At 41.0% G+C, this 24399-nt stretch overlaps 1 protein-coding gene across 5 annotated transcripts in view; it reads left to right on the top strand.

The window, feature by feature from the left end:
* The window catches only part of ITGA9 (integrin subunit alpha 9), a 588487-nt gene that overhangs the window by 107676 nt on the left and 456412 nt on the right, over nucleotides 1–24399 (top strand). For all 5 annotated transcript variants that reach the window (XM_034425607.3, XM_034423994.3, XM_034424808.3 and 2 more), the window contains exons 5-6: nucleotides 17856–17923; nucleotides 23820–23949. In XM_034425607.3, coding sequence (XP_034281498.1) covers nucleotides 17856–17923; nucleotides 23820–23949 — 198 coding nt within the window. The remainder of the gene's footprint in view (nucleotides 1–17855; nucleotides 17924–23819; nucleotides 23950–24399) is intronic.

Below are 24399 nucleotides of genomic sequence, written 5' to 3'. Positions count from 1 at the left end.
AGAGGGACTCCTCCGGGTGCCGTCAGCCAAACAGTGTCAGCTGGCGACCCCTAGGGGGAGAACCTTCTCTGTGGGGGCACCTACCGTCTGGAATGAGCTCCCCCCAGAGATACAGAGGTTCCCGGATCTGCGCACCTTCCGCCGTGCTGTGAAGACCTTTTTATTCCATCAAGCGGGCTTGGCCTAATCTCCTCCCTCTTTTAATATGTAAATTTTAATCTGTTTTTAAATTATTGGGGTGTTTTAATTTGTCCGGGCCAAAATGATTTAATTTGATTTTATCTGGTTTTTAAATTCTTTGTATTTATGTATTTTATTGTTTGGCTGTTCACCACCCTGAGTCCTTCAGGAGTACGGCGGTATACAAATCAAATCAAATAAAAAAAAAATTCTGCTACTATTTCCTTTTTAATATATAGTGCCACACACACCCCTTTTTTTCCCTCAGCTAGAGAGGTAAAGATTTTTCCCAATTTATTATACTACAAATACTTTTCATTTTCTTTTTTTATATGAACCTCTTGGAGGCATATTATATCCGCTTTTTGTTTAGCTAATTTTATATAAAAAAAAATCCTCTTTTTTTTTTTAATGAAATTTTATTGAATTAAGAATATATTACAATTCAAACTATACGGTTCGGCAACGTGTAGTCATATTGTATATTTACAAGTGCGGTATCTAATCAATTATCTAATTAATTATACAGTTTATACAAAAATTCTTATATATGAAAATAATTACTGTTTAATTAAAATATAATAATATATAGGATTCACTAATAGTTGTGTATTATTCCTCATGAGTATTAACTTTTGCATTTAATTTCCAACCACCTATACCACAAATCCCAGATCGTGTAAAATTCTGAATCCTCCTTTCCATTTAATACATATGTTAATCTGCACATTTCTGCGCAGTCAAGTATTTTATTGACTATCTGTTCCTCAGTTGGTCCTCTTTTCTCTTTCCAATATCTAGCATAGGAGAGTCTAGCAGCTGTAACAATATGAATAATCAAATATTTCTTGTCCTTACCAAATGTTCGTTTTAGGACTCCCAGGAGATAGGTTTCCGGCAGAAAATTAATATCCTCATGTAATATTTCTTGGATCCATTTTTGTATTTTTTTCCAAAACTTCCTTGCTTCCGGACACGTCCACCACATGTGATAGAAAGTACCTTGGTGGTGGCCGCATTTCCAACACTTGGGGCTTGCATTTGGATAGATCTTAGCAATTCTAGATGGTGCTAAGTACCATCTATATAGCATCTTATACTGATTCTCCTTATAGGTTGTTGCTCTCGTCAATTTAAGATTGCTATTCCATATTTCTTCCCAGTCATCAAGATTTATCTTTGATTCGATGTTTTTCCCCCAAGCGATCATTTGGTCTTTTAGTATTTCTCCTTCTCTGTCGTATTCGAGCAGGTAGGAGTATAATTTGGCTAATAGCTTGTTCTCACTACCTAGCCATGCCTTATCCAAACTGTTTGTCCCCATCTCTATTCCCTTGTTTTGTTTATCTTTACTATATCGGGATTTAATTTGTAAATAAGGCCACCAATCAATATGGATCCCTTGCTCTTTTAATATCTCATTGGGTATAAGGTTACCACAATTATCTAAAATATCTTGATAGGTGACCATTTTCTCCCTACCTAACGTATTTGGATGGGTCAGTGCCTCCATTGTAGATATCCATTTTGGGTATTTTAAGTAATGTTTATGCCTAATTTCTTTCCATGTCTTCAATAATGTATCTCTAATTTTATGTTGATGGAAACAAATCCCAGTCCCTTTTCCTTTGTCCCAGAGGTAGGCATGCCAGCCTCTCAATAGGTCGTGCCCTTCCAGTTGTAAAATTCTCTTGTCTCTTAATAAGGCCCACTCTCATAGCCTTACTAAATTGGTTTTTCCTTTTTCCTTTTTGGTCTTTAATGCTTTTGTGGTCTTTATCCGAATCTGCTACTCCGTTTATGCAAATATTGCTATTATCCATTTTACTTATTCTTTCCCTTAATTTTTTATAAAATTCCCCCAGGTTTTTGTTCGGGGCATAGATAGCTATTAATAGTATTGGGGAATTGCCTCTCTTTATTTCCACTGCTAAGATTCTGCCCTTAGGGTCGGCATACTTTAATTCTGCTACTATTTCCTTTTTAATATATAGTGCCACACCCCCCCCTTTTTTTTCCTCAGCTAGAGAGGTAAAGATTTTTCCCAATTTATTATACTCCAAATACTTTTCATTTTATTTTTTTATATGAACCTCTTGGAGGCATATTATATCCGCATTTTGTTTAGCTAATTTTATAAAAAAAAAAAATTCCTCTTTTTTATTATCATTCAAACCATTAACATTGATCGATATTAACTTCCAATCTTCCATCTCTTATATCCTTTGTGTTGTCTTAGTTCTTATTCGCACGTGTAGTTCTTTGCGGCCTTTGCTGCTTCTTTGCCTCCTTACTTTCCTTAGCCTCTGTCTCCTTCTCCTCTGCTGGTTAATTTCCTCGTTTTGTGTTGTTGCTTCCAATTTCTCCTTACTGCTTTGATCTTCTTCCGTCCCTCTTAGCTGATCTAGGAAATCTTGAGCTGTCTATTTTGATTTTCTTTCCCTGCCATGTAATCAGCATGCCTTCCGGCAATATCCATCTAAAGAGGATACTCCTCTTGTTCAACTGAATGGCCAGGAATCTGTAGTCTCTTTTTGATTCCCTCACCCTCCTTGGGACTTGTTTTAGTACAATTACTTCCTTTCCCTTATACATCACCAGTTCTTCTCTCACCGCACTATAGAAAATGTCTTTAACTTTCTTCCATTCAAATCTTATGTGCACTTCTCTGGACAGCTTGTTTCTCCTGGCGTAGTTGGTCTGCACTCTGTACACCTCATCCAATTCTTTAATTATGTCTTGTTTATCCTGTTGCAGTACCTCAGCTATTAGCTCCACCATCACTTGGCCCAGGTCTTCTTCCTTATCTTCAGCAATGTTCTGGAAGCGCAGATAAAAAGAGGCTCTATCCATTTCCAATTGTGTGATTGAGTCCTCCAGCTCCCTATTCTGTGCCATCAGCTTCTGGTCTACTATTTCTAAATTTCTTTCGTTTTGCTCAATTTTAGATTCCATCTTATTTATCTTCTGTTCATTAATTTGTATTGACTCTTGTATGTCATTCACTTTTTGGTCAAGAACTCTGATATTTGTTTTCAACTCAATATGATTACTGGACATCTTCTCTTGCATCATGATCAGGGTGGATAAAAATCAATGATTTTTTTTTAAAAAATCAAAAAAGTCAGATTTTTTGATTTAAATTGGATTTTTTTGATTTAAATTGGATTTTTTTGATTTATCGAATTTATTTTAATAAAAAACTTTTGGGGTAAAAATCTATCTTAAGATAGTTTTCTATTTAAGATATATAAATAATTTAGTTTATTCAGCCTGAAATGGAGCTTAGTTATGTAGCATGAGGCTGTATATTCTGCAACACTGGGACTATCGGTGAGTCAACAGTGGGTCAAAGGAATAGCAGAGATAACAGTTGCTCTTTAAAAATTATGATTTAAGTCGAGTTGATTTAAATCAAGCCTTTTTACTAGTGATTTAAATCATGATTTAAATTGTGTATTAAATCAACTCGATTTAAATCAAATCCACCCTGATCATGATCATAGTATCCTATATCGCTGTAAGTGTCGCTTGCATCGCTTGCATAGTAGGAATCATAACTGATTTTTCTATTTTCGACAGTCCTTCAGTCAACTTCTGCATTGCAGGTGATGTCATCGTTATTGTGGTATTAGAGGCTGTCTTCTTCCCCGTTTTGAGCACAATGGATGAGAGGCTTGTCTTCTCCAACAACTTTTTCTGGTCTCTCACGATCTTTTCGATATTTCTCTAAATTATCATCCACTAATTATCCTTCTTTTATTTAGTATTATCTTCTTCTGTGTTACTGGGGGTATTAAATATTTACCACTCCAAAATCTGATATTTAATTTGGTATACTACTAATTCAATTTATTCTATCTCTTTTCTTCAGGAAGGCTTGGATCTATTTTCAAAGATTGCGTCATTTTTTATCCAAGTATCCTATTGTCGTTAATTATTTTATGTGTATTCTGTTCTGTTATCTATTATTCAGGTTTAATCTATTGTCAAATTAATTACCACAGTTCATAGAATCTGACTATTATGAATATCCCACAATCAATAAATACAAATAATTAATCAGCTAGAAGGGAAAATATCCCTATTTGTCATTCAATCTATATAAATTTATAAAATTATTCTAATGTATAATTTTATACAATGAGTATACATAAATGAATAAGTAGTTAATTAATTAACACTCTAATATTATTTAATATCACAGTTAATTATTAATGGTAATAAATGATCTATTTAGCAAAGAAGAATAAATTTAAAAAAAAGAGTTATATCGCTATATATAGCCAATCCTATATACATCTTTACAGATAAATTACTCTAATATATGTAATTATAATTATATAAATGTGTAGGTATATATAACAAATTGATTAGATATCCTTCATAAATTAATTAATTGAACTCAATGTCTTCGCAAATCACAAGGGGCAAGTGTGCAGCAGTGTTCAAATAGAATCAAATTTCACAAAAATACTTTACATCCTATATGGTTCAGGAACTTCTTTCCCTGGAGTCAGTTCGTGGTAGTCTTTAAAGATCGAATTTTAATAGTGTCAGAATGTTTCAGAGATTATCTTTCCTTGGTGCTTGGTGCTCCTCCCTCCCTCTCTGTACACTCAAAAATCTTGTTTTTGTCCCAAGTAGTGGCCGCGCTTCCGGTCGCCCACTTCTTTATCAACCCAATCTTCAGGGCGACCTCCAAAAAACACCTCGATTCCCTGATAATTATGTTTATATTACCTCCCGTTCTCTAATAATGCCGCTGCTCTGCTTCGCCGCTTTCTTTTCCGCTTATTTCTCGTCGGCTTGCCTGCGACCATACGCCGATACGATTTATGCCTTCACTTTCAATCACAGCTTGCTTCTTTCTATGGATCCTTTTTGTCCAACCTAGCCGATCTAATTCTGCCAATTTCAGTCGCAACGTGTTCAAGGGAGAGTAGGTACAAGCGCTTTTCTATCACCGACTTCACCGAATGCCTTGCTTCCCGTCTTTGTTGGCTATCGCAGCTTTGGGTCCGCCATTAAGAGGCAGACACGCCGCGTTGGTTTGACAGCGGCAATCAGTCCAGCAGAGAGTGCTTGCTTCTCACCGCTCTGCCTGCCGAAATCCCGCTATTTTCCGAGAAGCTCTCCAAGCTTCCACGCCTCAAAGGGTCCCCAAAACACGGTGTAAAAGTGGCGTTGTGGAGCAGCAATCGCTCTCACAGCGCCATGCCGCCACGGGTCGCCAACCAGAAGTAATAGATATACTTGAATATTATGAGGCACACCCGAATAAAGAAATTGCATTGGTCTTCTTAGATGCCCAGAAGACTTTCAACAACCTGAATTGGGACTTCATGATACAACAGATAAAAAAGATGAATTTCAGTCCAAATTTTGAAAACACAATAACCACAATATATGAAAAACAAAGAGCCAACATCTTACTCAATGGAGAATTGACAAAAACCTTCCAAATTAGAAAGTGGGTGAGACAAGGGTGTCCCTTGTCACCACTTTTGTATATATTAGCCCTAGAAGTCTTATTAAAAAGGATTAGAAATAATAATGAAATTAAAGAATTGACAATTAGAAAGGAGACGTATAAGACCCAGGCATTTGTTGACGATGTAGCCCTTATTATGGAGGAGCCATTAGAAACAGGTGTAAAAATATTGGAAGAATTGAGCAAATATGGAGAGGTAGCCGGCCTTAAATTAAATAAAACCAAAACTAAACTGCTAACCAAAAATATGACTGAGGAACGAAAGAAAACACTTGAAGATGCAATGGGGCTCCAAATAGTTAAGAAAGTAAAATATCTGGGAGTGTGGATATCGTCAAAGTGCTCGGCCCTTAAGGAAGACAATTATGTGCCCTTAATCAGAAATATTAAACAGGACCTAGAAAAGTGGGGGAAACTTTAGATATTATTTTTAGGCAGGATCGCAGCAATAAAAATGAGCGTGTTACCAAAGTTGCTGTACCTGTTCCAAACAGCCCCTATCAAATTGGACAAAAAAAAATTTTTGGAACTTTTTTTTTAATTTATTTATATACCGCCCTTCTCCCTGAGGACTCAGGGCGGTGTACAACCAGAATTAAAAAACATGAAATACAAATATTAAAAAACAATTAAAATATATATAAATTTGGCCCAAAATTAAAAATACAAACCAATTAAAACATTTAAAATTTCTTCTTAAGCCAGCCCGGCTTGCTGGAAAAAGTGGGTTTTAAGGGCACGGCGGAAGGCACTAAGATCTTGGATTCTCCTTATCTCTGGGGCAACTGATTCCAGAGGCTAGGTGCCCCCACAGAGAAGGCCCTCCCCCTGGGGGTCACCAGCCTACATTGTTTGGCTGATGGCACCCTGAGGAGGCCCTCTTTGTGGGAGCGCACGGGACGATGGGAGGTCGACGGTAGCAGCAGGCGGTCTCGAAGATAGCTAGGCCCGATGCCATGGAGCACTTTGATAACCAACACCTTGAAGCGCACTCGGAAGACCACTGGGAGCCAGTGCAGCTCACGCAGGAGCGATGTTACATGGGAGCTGCTCCCATCACTACCCGCGCTGCTGCATTCGGGACCAGTTGGAGCCTCCGGGTGCTCTTCAAGGGGAGCCCCATGTAGAGAGCGTTGCAGTAGTCAAGGCGAGAGGTGACGAGGGCATGAGTGACTGTGCACAGGGAATCCCGATCAAGAAAGGGCCGCAACTGGTGAATCAGGCGAACCTGACAAAAGGTTCCCCTGGTTACAGCTGTCAGATGTTATTCCAAGGACAGCTGCATATCCAGGAGGACTCCCAGATTGCGAGCCCTTTCTGTGGGGGCCAAAGACTCGCCCCCAATAGTCAGTGATGGAGTCAACTGACTATATCGGGATGCCGGGAGCCACACCCACTCAGTCTTGGAAGGGTTGAGCTTGAGCCTGTTCCTCCCCATCCAGATCCGCACAGCCTCCAGGCACTGGGACATCACTTCAAGAGCATCGTTGGGGTGGCCTGGGTTGGAGATGTACAGCTGGGTGTCATCAGCGTACTGGTGGTATCTCACCTCGAAGCCATGGATGATCTCGCCCAGCAGCTTCACATAAATGTTGAACAGAAGGGGCGAGAGGACCGATCCCTGCGGCACTCCACAGATGAGAGGCCTCGAGGTCGACCTCTGCCCCCCTGCCAACACAAACTGTGACCGGTCGGAGAGAAAGGAGGAGAACCACCACAACACGGTGCCTCCCACCCCCAACTCTTCCAGCCGGTGCAGCATGATACCATGGTCAATGGTATCAAAAGCCGCTGAGAGATCTAACAGGACCAGAACAGAGGAGCAACCCCTGTCCCGAGCCCTCCAGAGATCATCAACCAACGCGACCAATGCCGTTTCCGTGCTGTGCCCAGACCTGAAACCCGACTGGAATGGATCTAGATAAGATGTTTCCTCCAGGAATTGTGGGAACTGTCGCGCGACCACACTCTCAACAACCTTCGCCATGAAGCGAAGGTTGGAGACAGGACGGTAGTTGGCCAATATTGCCGGATCCAGGGACAGCTTCTTTAGGAGAGGCCTCACCACCGCCTCTTTTAAGGCAGCGGGGAAGTGGCCCTCACTCAGTGAAGCGTTGATAACACCCTGGAACCAGCCTCGTGTAACCTCCCGGGAAGCCAGTACCAACCAGGAGGGACACGGGTCCAGTAAATATGTGGCCGCACTAAGTCTCCCCAAAATCCTGTCCACATCATCGGGAGTCACAGCATCAAACTCCTCCCAGATAACATTCTCAAGACTATTCCTCATCACCCTGCCCTGATCTACCCAGTCAGAGTCCAAATCCCCCCGGATCTGAGCGATTTTATCATACAGATATTGTCCAAAATCCTCTGCCCTGCATTCCAAGGGATCCTCCTGCACTCCCGGATGGAGCAGGGAGCAGGTCACCCTAAACAGGGCGGCCGGATGATTCCCTGATGATGCAATAGAGGCGGAAAAGTAATTAAAATTTGCCGTCTTTATCGCCACTAGGTAGGCCTTAATATGCGACCTTACCAGTGTTCGATCAGATTCAGCGAGACTGGCCCTCCAACCACTCTCCAGGCATCTTTTCCGGCGCTTCATTTCCCTCAGCTCCTCAGTGAACCAAGGAGCCACTCGGGATTGGCACCGGGTCAGAGGCCGCAAAGGCACGACTCGGTCCAAGGCCCCATCAGCCGCCCGATCCCAGGCGGCTACCAGGTCCTCGGCCGAGTCATGTGCTAGATCCTCAGGAAATGACCCAAGCTCCATCTGGAACCTCTCAGGATCCATCAGGCGCCTGGGGCGGATCCATCTAATTGGATCCACCTCCCTGAGGCGGGGGGCAGCGGTTCGAAGATCCAGGTGAAGGAGTGAGTGGTCTGTCCATGACAAGGGTTCCATATCTATATCACCAATAACAAGACCACTCAACTACTGGCCAGAGACAAAAATCAGGTCCAGAGTGTGACCTCCCCTGTGAGTAGGACCATGAACTAACTGGGTCAGGTCCATGGCCGTCATGGAAGCCATGAACTCCCAAGCCACCTCAGATGTTTCATCAACGGATGGCAAGTTGAAATCACCCATGACTAAAAGCCTGGGTGTATCTACTGCCATCGTGGCTATCACGTCGAGTAGCTTAGGTAGGGCTGTTGCCACGTGGCAGGGAGCCAGGTATGTAAGCAACAAGCCCATCTGAACCCCATGACCCCACCTCACAAGGAGGGACTCACATCCGGCTATCTGAGGCACAGTGATCTCCCTCGGACCCAGATCCTTGTTAATAATAACCGCCACCCCCTGCCCCTCCCCTGGCCCCTCGGCTGATGGAATGCTCTGAAGCCTGGTGGGCACATTTCGACCAGAGGGACGCCGCCCTCCGGGCCCAACCAGGTCTCCGTAATACCCGTCAGGTCCGCTCCTCCCTCTTGTATAAGATCGTGAATGAGGGCGACCTTATTTACCATGGACCTGGCATTGCACAGCATCAGCCGAAGGACCAGATCCTGAGTATCTAAGCCACCTAGTGTCCGAGTGGAGCCCTGGGGACCGGGGCAAGCAATTGCTCTCAGACAGCAAGTGCGAGCCCCCGACACATGATATGATCCCCTGCTCCCGCCATATCTGCCCCTCCCATTCACCGTGCTGATGGAAAATTCCTCCTCTGGATGGTCCTCCAGCCCCTCCCCAATCCCTCGACCTGCACCTTCCAAACTGTCCCCCTGTGCCGGGCTCGGCTCTGACCCTAGTGGGTTCGTCCCCCCAAACTCCTTGGTCTTCCTCCCGGTTCTTCTTTAAAAAATCATTATTCCCACCCCTTAAAAATTTCATAAAAAATTTACGTAGAAAACCCCTCAACCCCCTCTTCGCTGCATGCCATCTCTCGGGGTTCCAAGACCCGTCATCAAGATAGGTCCTCGATAACATGGAGGGCCAGGCCCGCGAGAGGGGGGAGTCTCGCAGTGCGAAGAGATCAGCGGATAAATACATCTTAAGGTTCCAAAAGTCTGGGGAAGATGGAAAGGGGCCAAGGATTCTTAATGATGGTTTAAAGAAAAAGTCCAGGGGAGAGAGTCCACCATTTCGGCTGGGGGTCAAACCGGACTCCACTGTCCTCCCACGACAGCGGAGAGGAGTCTCAGGCAGCTGTCCCAGAAGACAATGACCTGAAATTTAGCAATGGTTTGGTGGTTAGTTTCAGAGAATTACTAGGCTACATGGTGGTTGTTTTCAGAAACCAAAGCACATTTCTCTGAATTTATACATATCCTTCGAAGCATATTTTAAGGAAGTGGAATTTCCTCTCCCCCTCCTTCCAAAGTGCATTATTTGGGGGATTTAAAAATGAACTCCAGAAACTGCTCAGACTAATTTAAACCTCTGGTTGAGACTGTGTGTCTCAAGATTAAAGGAATCTCCAAACTGCCAATCTTTAAGGAAATCTTTCTTTAATTGAGCTCAGCCACCGGATCATGACTCAGCGCGGACAAGACTGACCTTTTGCCTCCCAATCCCTCCCTTTCCGACCCTCAAGTCTCTGCTTCTCATTGACTGTCTTCCAAGTCATTCATCAGACTTCTTTTCCCTGTCATTTCTCAGGAATGTGCCCCCCCCACTTATCTCCACGACAACCAGGCTTCAAAGGGATTTTGCAGGCAAAAGTTTCAAAGTTTATCTTTCACTGTCCTCTTCTCTCTCTGTCTATGCCAGCGTTGCAACGCTGACACTGTGAGTAATAAAGCATGAGATTGTAAGGGTTCCTCTAAAATACACATTAAAATTGGTTTCATATTGTTTGACATATTTTCATTTTCTTCAAAAAAAAAGTGATTATAATACTGTTGAGAGTAGAAGAAATTTAATTTAATTGTTTTTAAATTGGTTTTATAATTGGGGTGTTTTAAATCTGGCCAAAGAATATAATGTATCTTAAATGGTTTTTAACGTTTGTATTATGTATACTTTACTTTCTGGCTGTTCACCGCCCTGACTCCTTCGGGAGTAAGGCGGTATATAAATTTAATTATTAATAAATAAATAATAAATAAATAAATAACTGAAAAGATTATTTACAGCTTTCTGCCGTTGAAGAAATACAATTCCTAGGTTATCTTGGTTTATTGTGTTCTCAATTACTGGTAAAAAGTAGCTTACAAAAAGTAACTTGTACTGAAACAATAGATGTGAGAACTAAGTTAGTGTTAGTGATGGCTAAATAATGCTATAAGGTACAAATGGCAAGTAGCCCTAGTTAAAAAAAATCGTCAGGCAAGGTTTCTTGGCTGTTATTTGCTCAGTAAGCTCCAAAACTACAATAAACTCTTTAACCATGATTGACCAGCCAGTATAATTGCATAGATCTCACTAGGCCAAAGTAAGCAAACATGAATTGCTTTGGACAATCGGTAAATCCAGTCATAAGCCTGTTGCATCTGAGTTTAGCTATATGTAATGGGGGTATTATGTCACATATAAATGCCTCACTCATGTGTCACCTACTGTTTGGCATTGCAAGGGTTAACACTTACACCCTCATTCCCATAACCACTCTTCCTTACCTTTGACCGCGCCTCCCTGGTACTTAAACAGGCACACACGAGGCACTTGATAGTTCGATGCTCCACCTGTGAGAGAACAGAGTTGGATTAATAAATATGATTGATCATACCAATGACTCAGAGTATTTCTTGGGCTAGATCCTCGTACATTAACAATATGGTAGCAGAGGATGGTTATTAGCCCAGATACTCCCAGGTATGTCTGAACACATCAAGTTGCAAGAAATCAAAGGAAGAACATTCACCAGAGCCTTCGCGAAGAAGATGGCAGCTCAACTATCGCCTGTAAGCAACACCCTAAAAGAGATTCCGACTAAAGGCGAGCATGATCCCGAACCAAACACCCCAGACAAAATCGAGATGGAAGAAACCTGCACAGAGATCACTTTGAGCAAGGAAGATGACCTCAGGAGAAATCTATTAAAAATGATAGAAATGACCCTGACCAACCAGGACCTCATTGCGAAACTCCGAAGCCTAATTAAAGACTGCGGAGCAGCGACCCGAAAAAATGAACTGGAACTGAAACAAGCAAGCACCGACCCTGTAAGAGACTTGCTGATTTACCCCATTCCCACCGAGCAGGCCGAAACGGATTTCGCGCCTTTTTCGTGGTGGCCATCTTGGATAATGACGTCACTAGAGATGGCCGACCAATCACCAACAGAGACCCAATTTTTAAATTCAAGGGCGCAAAATGGGGCCTACTCGCAAGTAGAGGGGACAGAAGACAACGACAACTATGGGGAGGAGCACGACAACGAACCCAGGGGACCACCCAACAAACAAGACATTGATAGGGCCATACAGATTCTAACTGCAGCCTTCAGCCCAAAACTAAAAATACCAAACCTAAGCCCAGACACCCTGGAGATATCCGAAACAACAACCGCCATGCAAGGAATCAATGCCGGAGTCTACCCGAGGGACATAAGCACCACTACAAGGACCTCGGTCCCAACATAACACACATGGGCCCTTCCTACACCTCAAAAAACAAACAAGACACTCACCGAGCCAGCAGACAGCGACCAACCATCCAGAGCCAGTGGCAATTGAGGGCTTCGACCTGGGCCCAATCGGCGGACCGGATGCCAGACCAGGCCTCCCACACCTTCAACCTGCAGCCGCGAACTTCCAGAGCCAAGCGAGGAACCAGAGGGACATCTGGATGACCCAGGTGATGATCCAGGCCTTTCCCGACCTCCGAGGGATTCCCAAGCTGGAGTCGAGCCTTCATCCAGGCGAGTGGGGCCTGTACCCGAGAGCTGCAGCAGCAAGATCCTTCCACGACGACTGCAGAGCGAAAATGAGCTTCGAGCATGTGCAGAACCGGCCACCTAGGAAAGAAGAGAGAAACAAGAAGAGAGACAAGTCAGTTCAGAATGACGGCCAGCATACCAATGCCATATTGCGAGTTCCCTTACATACTAAACCATGGACACCGCCTGCCTGTAAGTAATCTCTCACATAACACTGGGACTTTACCAATAGACTTTCCAAAACTAAAATTGGATGGGACTAATCTCTTAGAATGGAACCAACAGCTCCAAGTCATTTTCTTAAAGGAGAATATATTGTTTCTAATTACTGACCCCCCAGAAAAACCTTGGTCTTTCGAAATAGACTGTTTACACCATAGAGCTTTTTATCTTTTGATAGTCAGCATATCACCCTGCATATATCCCAGCATTAGCCACCACTTGACTGTGCCAGAATTAATACAAAAATTGTTTAGTCTGTTTTACAGCAAAAGTAGGGCAACCACAACTAGAATTTCTAGAGAATTCCACTCAGCCAGACTCAGAGCAGGGACATCTATGAGTGAACATGTACTTACTCTCAATGCCACTAGGGCCGAATTATTGCAGAGGGGGGAAATTATAACTGAGGAGAGCATGAAAAGCATAATTATCAACTCTTTGGACCAAAGTTGGGACAATTTCATATCACAATTAGACAGTCTCAGCATAGAACACCTGTCCATTGAAACCTCACAAATAGACCAATAGCTGAGGACAACTTAAGGAAAGATCGATCAATGTCCCGCAGAGATCACAAAACAGACAGGAGGATAGGCTCAATAGACAAGAGTAGCAACACACCTGAATGCTACCTATATGGCTCCAGGTATCATTACAAGAGGGATTGTCCTAGGAACACACAAGGCAGGGAACACGGTCAGCGAAGGGACCAGCCAGGATACAGACAGAGACACTCCCCAGAACGTGGATTTAGACGCAGGGACTCTCCCAACCCCAACAGCAGAAGAGATCACAGGGATAGCTCCCAAGAGAGTCACTCAGGCTCACTCTACGGACTTGGGGGATAGGGACACAACAGCAAACATGTCAAAAAGGAGTGTGTTTGGTTAATAGACTCATGTGCAACCAATCACACCACACACAATGCCAACTTACTCTCCTGATTCACCAAAGAAAACTTTATGATCAAAGTAGCTAACCAAAACAACGTAAGAGTGGCGGGGAAGGGAAACATAACCATACCAGAAATTGGAGAAATAGAGGGGGTCCTATTCATACCAGAGATCCCATACAACATACTAGCCGCTATGCGGCTAACTCAAAACACAGACATTGAAGTTATTTTCAAGGAAGGACATGCACACATAACCAAGAATGGAAAGGGCATAGGAGAAGTTATGATTAGTGATGGCCTACCATACTTCAAGGCGGGAAACATTAACAACTTAAGCATAAACACCAACTCAGAAGTAGAACAGGAACAAACATATCCCGAAGATGATAGAGAAGACAATGATGAAGTAGAGGGAGACAACCACCAAAAGACACAGGGCAACGAACATAACCACGAGCCGATCAACGAAAGCAAACTCTCATTAGGTAGACCCCTACATGACAACTGTGCACACCTATTACACAGAAAACTGGGCCATATTAGTTTTCCTGTTGTACAAAAAATGACAAAATGTACTGATGGTTTAAAAGTATAAAATTGTGAGAATTATTTAGAGTGTTCAATCTGTAAATGTTCCAAATTGAAAACAAAACCCAACCAAAGAAGTCAGTACGCACAACTGACTCTATTTTTCAATTAATTCATATGGATCTAGTGGGACCCCTAAAACCATCTATCAAATACAAAAAGAGATTCTTCCTAACTATAGTAGATGACTACAGCTGCTGTGGCTTCGTATACACTCTCAAACATAAAAATGAGGAATATAAAAAATTCAGGGAATTCTACAAAAGAGTAGAGGTCCAACATAACACAAAAATAAAACAAATAATGACTGACAGAGGTTCTGAATTCCTATCAAGGGACTTCTCTAGGTGGTTAAAGGAACATGGGATATTACACTATACATCATCACCGTTCTCCACATTCCAGAATGGAGTAGCGGAACAAAAAAACAGCACATTACAAACAATGATGAGATGCACCTTGGAAGATGCAGGGTTAGGGAAATCATTTTGGTCAGAAGCCCTTCTCTATTCCAATTATACCCTCAATAGGCTGTGGTCTAGTGTAACAAACACAACTCCCTACGAACTAATGTATGGAAGGAAACCAAATATAGCCCACCTACACATCTTTGGGGTCACAGCAGACATTCCCAAACAATTAAGGAGAAAGGGGGATAAAGTGTCCAGAAGACTTAGGTTCATGGGGTATGAATCGGGAACCAAAGGGTACAGATTCATAGATAATCAGAATAGGTTCATCTAGATCGGCTGATTTCCACGAGCACGCTAATTGGTCTAAAATTCATTTAAATGAAGTATTTCACACACCCCGTTTAACAAATAACCAACAGGGCATAGATATCAAAGAGGATAGGAAACTACAGAGAGTCAAACCTAGGCACCAAAATATCAGTACTAGTGGGTGGAAGGAGAATCATCCAACACTAAAGGTAGATGCACTCACCGAAAAGGAAGCCAGGTACTTACACGAATCAATCATGACCCCAGATAGACCAATAAGAACAAACAGAAACAAAAGACCCAACAAATTCAAAGACTTCATCATGTCCATACACACAGACAGTCCAACACCAAATTTATATGAGGAAGTGCTAAAGTTACCCCTAGAAGAGAGGACAAAGTGGGAACAAGCAATGGAGAAAGAAATGATTAGCCTCAAGGAACTAGATGTATACACACTCTCCAAAGTTCCAGATGGTAAAAACACAATTGGAACTAAGTGGATATATAAGATCAAAACTCTAGATGACAATAAAACATTATACAAGGCAAGGCTAGTGGCACAGGGGTTTGCCCAAAAATATCCGGAAGACTACACAGACACATACTCCCCCACTGTCAGAGCTGAAAGTGTCAAAACTGCATTAGTAGTAGCCTCCATTTTAGGGCTAGACATGTACCAATTTGATGTACTGACCGCATATCTACATGCCAAGCTAGACAAAATGATCTATGTTAAGGCACCACCAGGAATAAAAGCACAAGAAGGTAACACATGGCTTCTGAACAAGAGTCTGTATGGACTCAAACAATCAGGAAAGCGGTATGAATGCTTGGCCAACATCCTCAGAACAATGGGCTTCACAGCCACATCAGTGGACATTTGTTTTTTCACAAGGGGAGAGAAGGACTCTGTTGAGTATGTCCTCATTTACGTGGACGACATACTATACATAGGCAAACAGAAACATAAAGGTGACACATTTGCCAAAGAATTGAATAAACACTTTTCTCTAAAGACACTAGGCAAGATAAAAAAATACTTAGGGGTTCATATCATACAAACCCAAAAAGGTTTCCAACTTTCGCAAGAAGAAAAAATCTTGGAGCTGATAGGAAAATGCAACATGAGTGAAGCCAAACCTTGCAATACGCCCATGCAACCCGAATTCCTCAAAAACATGCATAACGAGGGTGAGACATTTACAGACAACAAGCTATACAGATCAACTATAGGATCCTTACTATATATCGCAAACCGGACTAGACCAGACATGCTTTACCCGTCAATCTCCTATCCAGATATGTTGGCAAACCCACTACCTATCATTGGGAGGCAGTAAAGAGACTCCTCAGATATCTAAAATATAGCTCAAATGCATACCTAGTATTCGAGCCAAAAATCTCCAAGGAACCCGTACTCTCCTGCTATGCGGATGCTGACTGGGCAGGAGACATAAAGAGCAGGAAAAGCACATCTGGATACATCTTTTTTCTCAATAACAGCCCTGTCCATTGGTACACTGGCAAACAGAACTTGGTTGCCACATCTACCACTGAAGCTGAATTCGTATGTATGTCCAAGGCCACAAACAATCTGACCTGGTTCGATGATTTATTAACCATCATTTGGACTGAACCATCATACCTCATCATCATTCATGAGGACAATAAAGCAGCTATTGAGATATCCAAGGCAGATGCAGTAGATCAAAGGTTGAGACATATAGACATTAAACATAAACATGTAAGGCAACTCTCTAACATTAGATTTATCAAAGCCATTCATTGCGAAACAGAAGAACAGATAGCCGACATACTCACGAAACCTCTATAGAATAAACAACACACTTATTTAAGATCCAAATTAGGCGTATATTTGTAACACAACTGTTTACCGACACTACTAGTTAGGCATTTAGAGGGGGTTTTGTCACATATAAATGCCTCACTCATGTGTCACCTACTGTTTGGCATTGCAAGGGTTAACACTTACACCCTCATCCCCCATAACCACTCCTCCTTACCTTTGACCACGCCTCCCTGGTACTTAAAACAGGCACACGAGGCACTGGACAGTTCGATGCTCCACCTGTGAGAGAACAGAGTTGGATTAATAAATATGATTGATCATACCAATGACTCAGAGTATTTCTTGGGCTAGATCCTCGTACATTAACATATTATACTTACCCTGAGTGATGTTCCTTGGTGAAAGAAACGTCAACCAACTCTTCCAGAGCTCGAGTTCTCCCCAGGCCTGATAAATCTCAGGACTTCCTTGTATTTTTCTTTGTTCCCTGGATTGTTGTTTAATATTAATAGTAGTATTCATATTATAAGATGTAATAATGATAGCAATAATTTTGGTCATTTCCAACACAGTCAATATTCATGACATTGTAGGATCAAAGATAAGTCCACAAATGAATTTTATGCCTAAAAGCATTCAGTCTAAAATGTTATATTAGAGAGAGAGACTAGGAACTAAGGGAAGCAGGAAGAGCAGAGTTTTAACTTTAGACAATAAAGTTGTGGATATTTTAGCTTTAATTCTCATTAAGAACTAATTGAGGATTATTCTTGCCAGCCTCCAATTAGCCTTGTAATTTTCAGTAAACAAATCATCAAGCTCCCCACCAGTTGTACTTCTGCATTTTTAGAGCTTTTTTACTTCCTCATATCATAAAAAATCCAAAACATGTTTTCCTTTGTGAATGGAGTTATTTGGTTTGACAATAACCAAAGAAGCTTGAAGTTTGCTAATGTCCCAGAATTTGCTCACTGTCTCAGTTTGTGACAGCACTTACTTATAGAATAAAGAGAAGGGGAAGAGACCATTGAGTTGGGAATTACACATTTCTGGTGGAGACTGACAGGACTGCATTTATTTCTTCTCATCTCCTTATTTCTTTTTTCTACCATAGAATATAAGAAAAAATACGGTGAAGAGCATGGCTCATGTCAGGCTGGAATAGCAGGTTTCTTCACAGAGGTGAGTGGTGCAGCATTGTGAGAAGGCTTCAGTATGGAATAAAAAGTTTGTTTGCCTTTGATTTACTTGATTAGTTCTATACACTCATTATTACATGCATACATACCATTCCCTTTCAGAATAAACAATACAATGTACAGAGAAGAAAGAAGAACTCCATACTCTTTAAAGTAGCTTCTACATCTGCTTTCTTCATTCTCTTTCCTAGATTAAGCTATCCCCTTTTCTTAAGGCTTGTTCTTCCTGCTGTCATTCTGCTTTTGCTTTTTTAAATTTCTTTTCATTTTTGCAATGCCCATTTTTCTCCCAATATCCACCTTGACATGTCAAAAATAGCTTGTTCCCATTCAGTACCTAAAATAATCATTGGATCTTCACTAATTTTCACAACCTTGCATTATAAAATCTCATTTCAATCATGCTTTTAGATTTATGTTAATTTCTTTTTCGTGTACATGTATGAAAAGACTTATGTTTAAACCATGTAACTGAAACAGATCTTTTTCTAGACAAATATTCAGCAATCTCCATTCATTTTTGAGTTTCCTTTTTCTGTACTTTCTTATCTCATTCCTACCCATCCATTCAGTGGTGAAATGTAAAATTTGTTACTACTGGTTCTGTGGGTGTGGCTTGGGGGGGTAATGTGACTGGGTGGGCATGGCCAATTTTTTTTTTTAAACTTTTAAAATCATTTTTTCTATAACCTCTTCGGCCGAAGAGGTTTAAAAAAAATGCTTTTAAAAGCCTCTGCCGATCAGGCAACTCAGCCGGGATCATCAGAGGCTTTTAAAAGCATTTTTTTCTACAAACTCTTCGGCCGAAGAGGTTGTAGAAAAAATGCTTTTAAAAGGCTCTGACGATCCCAGCTGAGCCGCATGATAATCAGGGGCTTTTTTTTTTAAATCATTTTTTTGGCTGAAGAGATTGTAGAAAAAATACTTTTAAAAATTAAAAAAAAAGCTTCTGATGATTGCGCGACTCAGCTGGGCATGGGGGTTGGGCAGGGATTTTTGCTACTGGTTCTCTGAACCACCTGCCACCATCGCTACCGGATCGCGTGATCCGGTCCGAACCGGGAACATTTCACCCCTGCATCCATTCCTATCATATAATAGATTATTTCCCCAGATTTCATTAAAGTTGCACAATTTTTTAAAGCAAAACTTATCTGTTTTTTTGCATTAATACCATTTTCCAGCAAGTAAAAAACATAAAACTATTGCAAGCCTATGGATTCCCACTTAATAAAAAACTATATAACAACTTGTATGATTCCAAATATCATGTTCTGACATGTATTTTAATCCTATATTCATATTTTTATAATATCTTTATTAAATTTCAGAATCAAATATCAAAATACACATTTTATATTAAAGGAAAAGGAAATAAAACAAAATTAAAGTGACAAAAATTAAATTTATAACAAAAATAACTCTTTATAACAAACTTTATAACAAAAATAATTCTTTTATTCCACAAATAATATCAATACAACAACGTTTCTATATATTTAAAAAATACTAATCTTTAAAATCAACATTCCAAAAATCCACTATTCCTAAATTATTCTTCTCTTAATTGTAATCTCATGCATAATAAATTGTCAAATGTAAATAAATTTATATTTAACAAAACAATATTTCTATAGTCAAATTCAATCTAATCCTCAAATTACAAAGTCAAAAGTTGATAAAAGTCTTGTAAGAAATCGTATAGTGATCTCCAAGTCACAAAAAATTAAAATAAGTCATTCATGAAAAAAATGTCATGATAGCTAGCTGCATTACGTTCAAACTCCATTCTTCCAAGGTGGGTTGTATTTTTCTTTCCAGTTATGGGCCTATATGCCCATAACTGCCAATGTCATATATAAAGTCCCATGTTTTTCTTTCCAGCTGCTTTTCTGTCATTCCTAAAAAAATCCATTTTCATAATATTCTCAACCATCATAAATATCTGATTACAAAACGTTTTAGCTTTCCTACAGATCCACCCAATATGATAAAAGCATCTTCAGATTGATTACATTTCCAATATTTGTTGAGATTCTCTTATATATCTTGTACAATTTATCTAGATTTGAATACCATTGATACATCATTTGTAAAATATATATTCATTTACCCCCTCTTTGTAGGGTCAGGACACCTTCATTTAGATCTATCTTTATCTTTCTCTTAGTTGCGCACTTATACAATATATGCTTTTATTCCTCCATTTCCTCCATTAATTCACACGTTTTACCATCTATTTGGATTTGGTGCCTATAGTTCAGAACTATTTATTCTGAGTGATAGTGGCATTTCAGGGTTGTGAAAAGGATACCTCCTAAATGTATGAGGATTGTACCTGGGGCATTTTACATTTAAATAATGCTGACGAGCTTCCTTCGGCCAGGCCTCCATCACTCCTAACATTGATCAGCTGGAGGACTATAGGTGAATTCACTAGAAGTATGATATAATTATTGAAAGGGATATGTTTTTTGTCTTTTTTCTCTTTTGAATGTAAGGAGTTGAGCATGGCAACAGGATTAAGAAGCTTCTAGGACAGTGATAGTTAACCTTTTCGGCACTGAGTGCCGAAACTGGAGTGTGCATATGCTGGAGTGTCAGAACCTGGAAGAGAGCAGCTGGCCGGTGTGCATGCACGTCAGACCAGCTGGCCGGTGCGCATGTGCGCAACGGAACCTGGAAGAGCAGCTGGCGACAATGCGTGTGCCCACAGAGAGGGCTCTACGTGCCACCTCTGGCACGCGTGCCATAGGTTCGCCATCACGGTTCTAGGAGGTAAATTGCTCTCCTTAGATAACTTGGACCATTGTGGGGAGTGGGGATTTCCCCTCCCCATTTCTATGTTCTGTTTCGTTAGAACTATAGTTCTGTGAGACTGTACCCATTTTATTATTTATTTATTATTTATTTATTTGTTAATGAGATTTATATGCCGCCCTATCTCCAGCTGACTCAGGGCGGCTCACAACAGTCAAGAAACATCTAATAAAAAGTTAAAAAAATAAATCCAAACTTCATAATTTAACAGTTAAAAGTACAATTAAGACTAACAAGTTAAAATTAAATTAGAATTAAAACCCCATCAGTCCAAGCAGGCCAAATGAAACAGCCACGTTTTCAGGTCGCAGCAGAAAGAGCGGAGGTTGGGGGCCACCCGGAGCTCCAGGGGAAGTTGATTCCAAAGGGTAGGTGTGCCCACAGAGAAAGCCCTCCCCCTGGGGGTCGCCAGCCGACACTGTCTGGCCGATGGCACCCTGAGGAGGCCCTCTCTGTGGGAACGCACCGGGCGATGGGAAGCTGTTGCTGGCTGCAGATGGTCCCCCAAATATCCCGGGCCTAAGCCATGTAGGGCCTTATAGGTAATCACCAGCACCTTGAATCTCACTCGGAGGGCAACCGGCAACCAATGCAAGTCGCATAGGAGAGGTGTAACATGGGAGTGTCAGGATATTCCCATCACAACCCGTGCGGCCGCATTCTGCACCAGCTGAAGTCTGGATGAAGTCTACATGTAGAACAACCTAAATTCAACCTTTTTAAAGAACAAAAAACAAACCCCTCAGTGTGAGAAATCCGAAGAGCTCTTCTCAATCAGAAAATATACATTGGATTGATGGACAAGTCCTTTGTCCTGGTAACTTTTCTGAACTGCAGTTGAGATACTGGCCATTTTTTGTATGACAGCCATATGGCTTGAGTAATGTCTAACTCTGACATAGCTATATCTAATTTTCAAGGCAACTTTGCATTTTGCCTGATGGGTTTAATTACCGTATTTTTTGGAGTATAAGACACACTCTCCCCCCCCCAGAGGCTGAAAATTTGGGTGCATTTTATACTCTGAATGTAGCTTTTTCAAAGCTTTTTTATAGCCCTAATGAGGCGCTAGTGAGTGAAGTGATTTTCTTCACTTTGCCTGCTCCCTCTGTAGAAGCTTTTTTCAGCCCTAACGAGGCACTAGTGAGTGAAGCGATCTTCTGAGCTTCACCTGCTTTTCTCATTGCTCCTCTCTCCAGCTGTGCTTTAGAAATTGTTTTTTATCCCCAAGCTGGGGATAAAAAGTGCGTGCACGTGCTCAAAACCAGCAAACTAATGTGCTGAAGCTGACCAGACTAAGAACACTAGCCAGATGAATACCTGGTAGGCAGATCTTTTCCCCCCCCCCCATTTTCCTCCCCCAAAACTAAGCTGCGTCTTATACTCCGGTGTGTCTTATACTCCAAAAAATACCAGTACTTTGGATCTTGTAAACAAAATTTACGTCATGGTGTTCAAAACAGTCTGATAGGATCTTTCTAGGACTAGGTTAATCAGAAATGGGTGGCAACCTTCGTGATGAAGTGTTTGATCATCAGTGCAATGTCAGTAGCAGCTGTTTCTTGGCTTGTCAGCATTATCAAGCCTGCTTCTTTTCCCATGCTTTGAATTCCCCACCCCTGCCTGTTCCTCATTCAGAAGATGGCTTTGAACTTTCAGTGCAGAGCATCAATCTTTAGCCAGTGAACAATAAGCAGGAAATGTAGATAAAGGGTCTCTGGATTAAACAGGCAAGTATCTAATATAGGAGCACTCAGTCCTACTTATTCAATTTTCTTCTCAAAGAAAGGTTGTCCCTGAATGATAGCCACCCACCAAAATACTGCACATTTAATTGCTTCTGGGTTTATATATATTAAAACAACCATTGGCCTGCAGCTATTTCCCTGGTCTGCCAGAGGAGATAGAGACAGTTTAGAGAATTTAGAAATGTGAACTCTTGTGAGGGCTTGTGACAATAGACAAAAGGGGCTTAAAAAAGAAATAGAATTCTTCTTTCTCACTACCAGGCCTTAGTATTTATGATATACTCTGCATAAATAAATCGGTATTCTTTCCAATACTTGCTACCTCTGAGCACAGATTTCATATATACCTTTAATTATATGCAGAGGATAAACATGCCCAGAGTCGTTCAATAGTGAAATGGGTGGCATGTAATTTAATATAAACATAAATTAAGAACAGTTGTGGAATGAGAATTGACTGGTCTAATACAAAAGTAGTGTTCACTGTCAAATTTAAAGGTAAGAAATTGCATTTTAGTTTTTTTTTAAATGTTTAATTCTGTTTTATGTATAGAAGTTTGTTTTTTTTTGAGTCAGTACATTAATTCTGAAGAAGAATAAGTATCTATTTCACCTGTGGTTCAAACTGATGATTGGCTTAGGGGTTGGTGACTCCCTCCTTCCTTAGTTTACATCCAGATCAGGATTTGGGCAGTTCATACCAGGACATTGCACATCCTGAGCACACAAGCAGACTTACTTGATCCTAAAGAACTTTCTGCCTGCTATGGTGGTTCCTGTCTTGCTGCAATATAAGGGTGATAGGAGCGGGAAGGGTAGATCGAAATCTAGTACCTGACATGGAGACTGTAGCCGAGTGCAACAGAGGGAATCAGTGGCAGAATTTCCCAATTCTATTACAATACTGTACAATGGTAAAGTGGATTTCCTGTAGTCCTTGAAGAAAACATCAAAATCAACAGATACAAAAGCAGCACATACTGTATAATTAAAACCAAGTAGATGATAAAGAGTGAATATGATAGACGTACACACTATTTAATGGGGATTCTGCTCATTCTGGTCCAAAGTCCTGAAAGAAGAGCCAGATGTCTTCTGAAAGGCCAGTAGAATCAGGATATTTGTTGGAGTGGAGTAGAGTAGGAGAGAATCAGATTATTCTATTACACTCTTTTCTACATTTTCAGAACTTTCATTCCCCATGACTTCAGTATATTTTCTGTTTCTGGATTTAGTTATGCATAAGGAATCTCAAATATTTATTTCCATTGACTAAAGAGATTTAACATGACAAAACTCTTCTTTTGATAGGAGTTGGTTATCATGGGAGCTCCAGGGTCTTACTATTGGACAGGAACGATCAAAGTATTGAATCTCACTGATAATACATATTTTAAGCTGAAAGATGAATCTGTGATAGCCAAACGTTACGTATATCTAGGTAAGCAAAGCACAACAATTTTCAAATTGTTATTGGTTTTGAATATTGATGGTAAATAGATACCCACATGCATAAGTGTACAGGCAGTGAAACCTAAGAATTCTGGAATTCTCAGAGGTGAAAACTCCAGGAATGGCATCTCTGGAAAGTTTGGATTCAGGAATTTGTCCACTCCCAGCCCTGACTACAATGTTGCATGTGCACAATAAAAAAAATCTAGTAACTTATTCTGGATTGAAGGATTTGTAGTTGCTTTAACAGTCTCTGTTAGAAAAATCTTAGTACCCTTGTTGTTAGTTGCGAAGTCATGTCCAACCCATCGCAACCCCATGGACAACGTTCTTCCAGGCCTTCCTGTCCTCTACCATCCTCTGGAGTCCATTTAAGATCATGCCTACTGCTTCAGTGACTCCATCCAGCCACCATAATTCAAAGGCCTCAATTCTTTGG

This window comes from Pantherophis guttatus, chromosome 4 (genome assembly GCF_059756535.1).
Source record: "Pantherophis guttatus breed Tessera chromosome 4, ASM5975653v1, whole genome shotgun sequence".
Classification (NCBI taxonomy): Eukaryota; Metazoa; Chordata; class Lepidosauria; order Squamata; family Colubridae; genus Pantherophis; species Pantherophis guttatus.
This window is presented reverse-complemented; position numbering and strand designations above follow the sequence as displayed.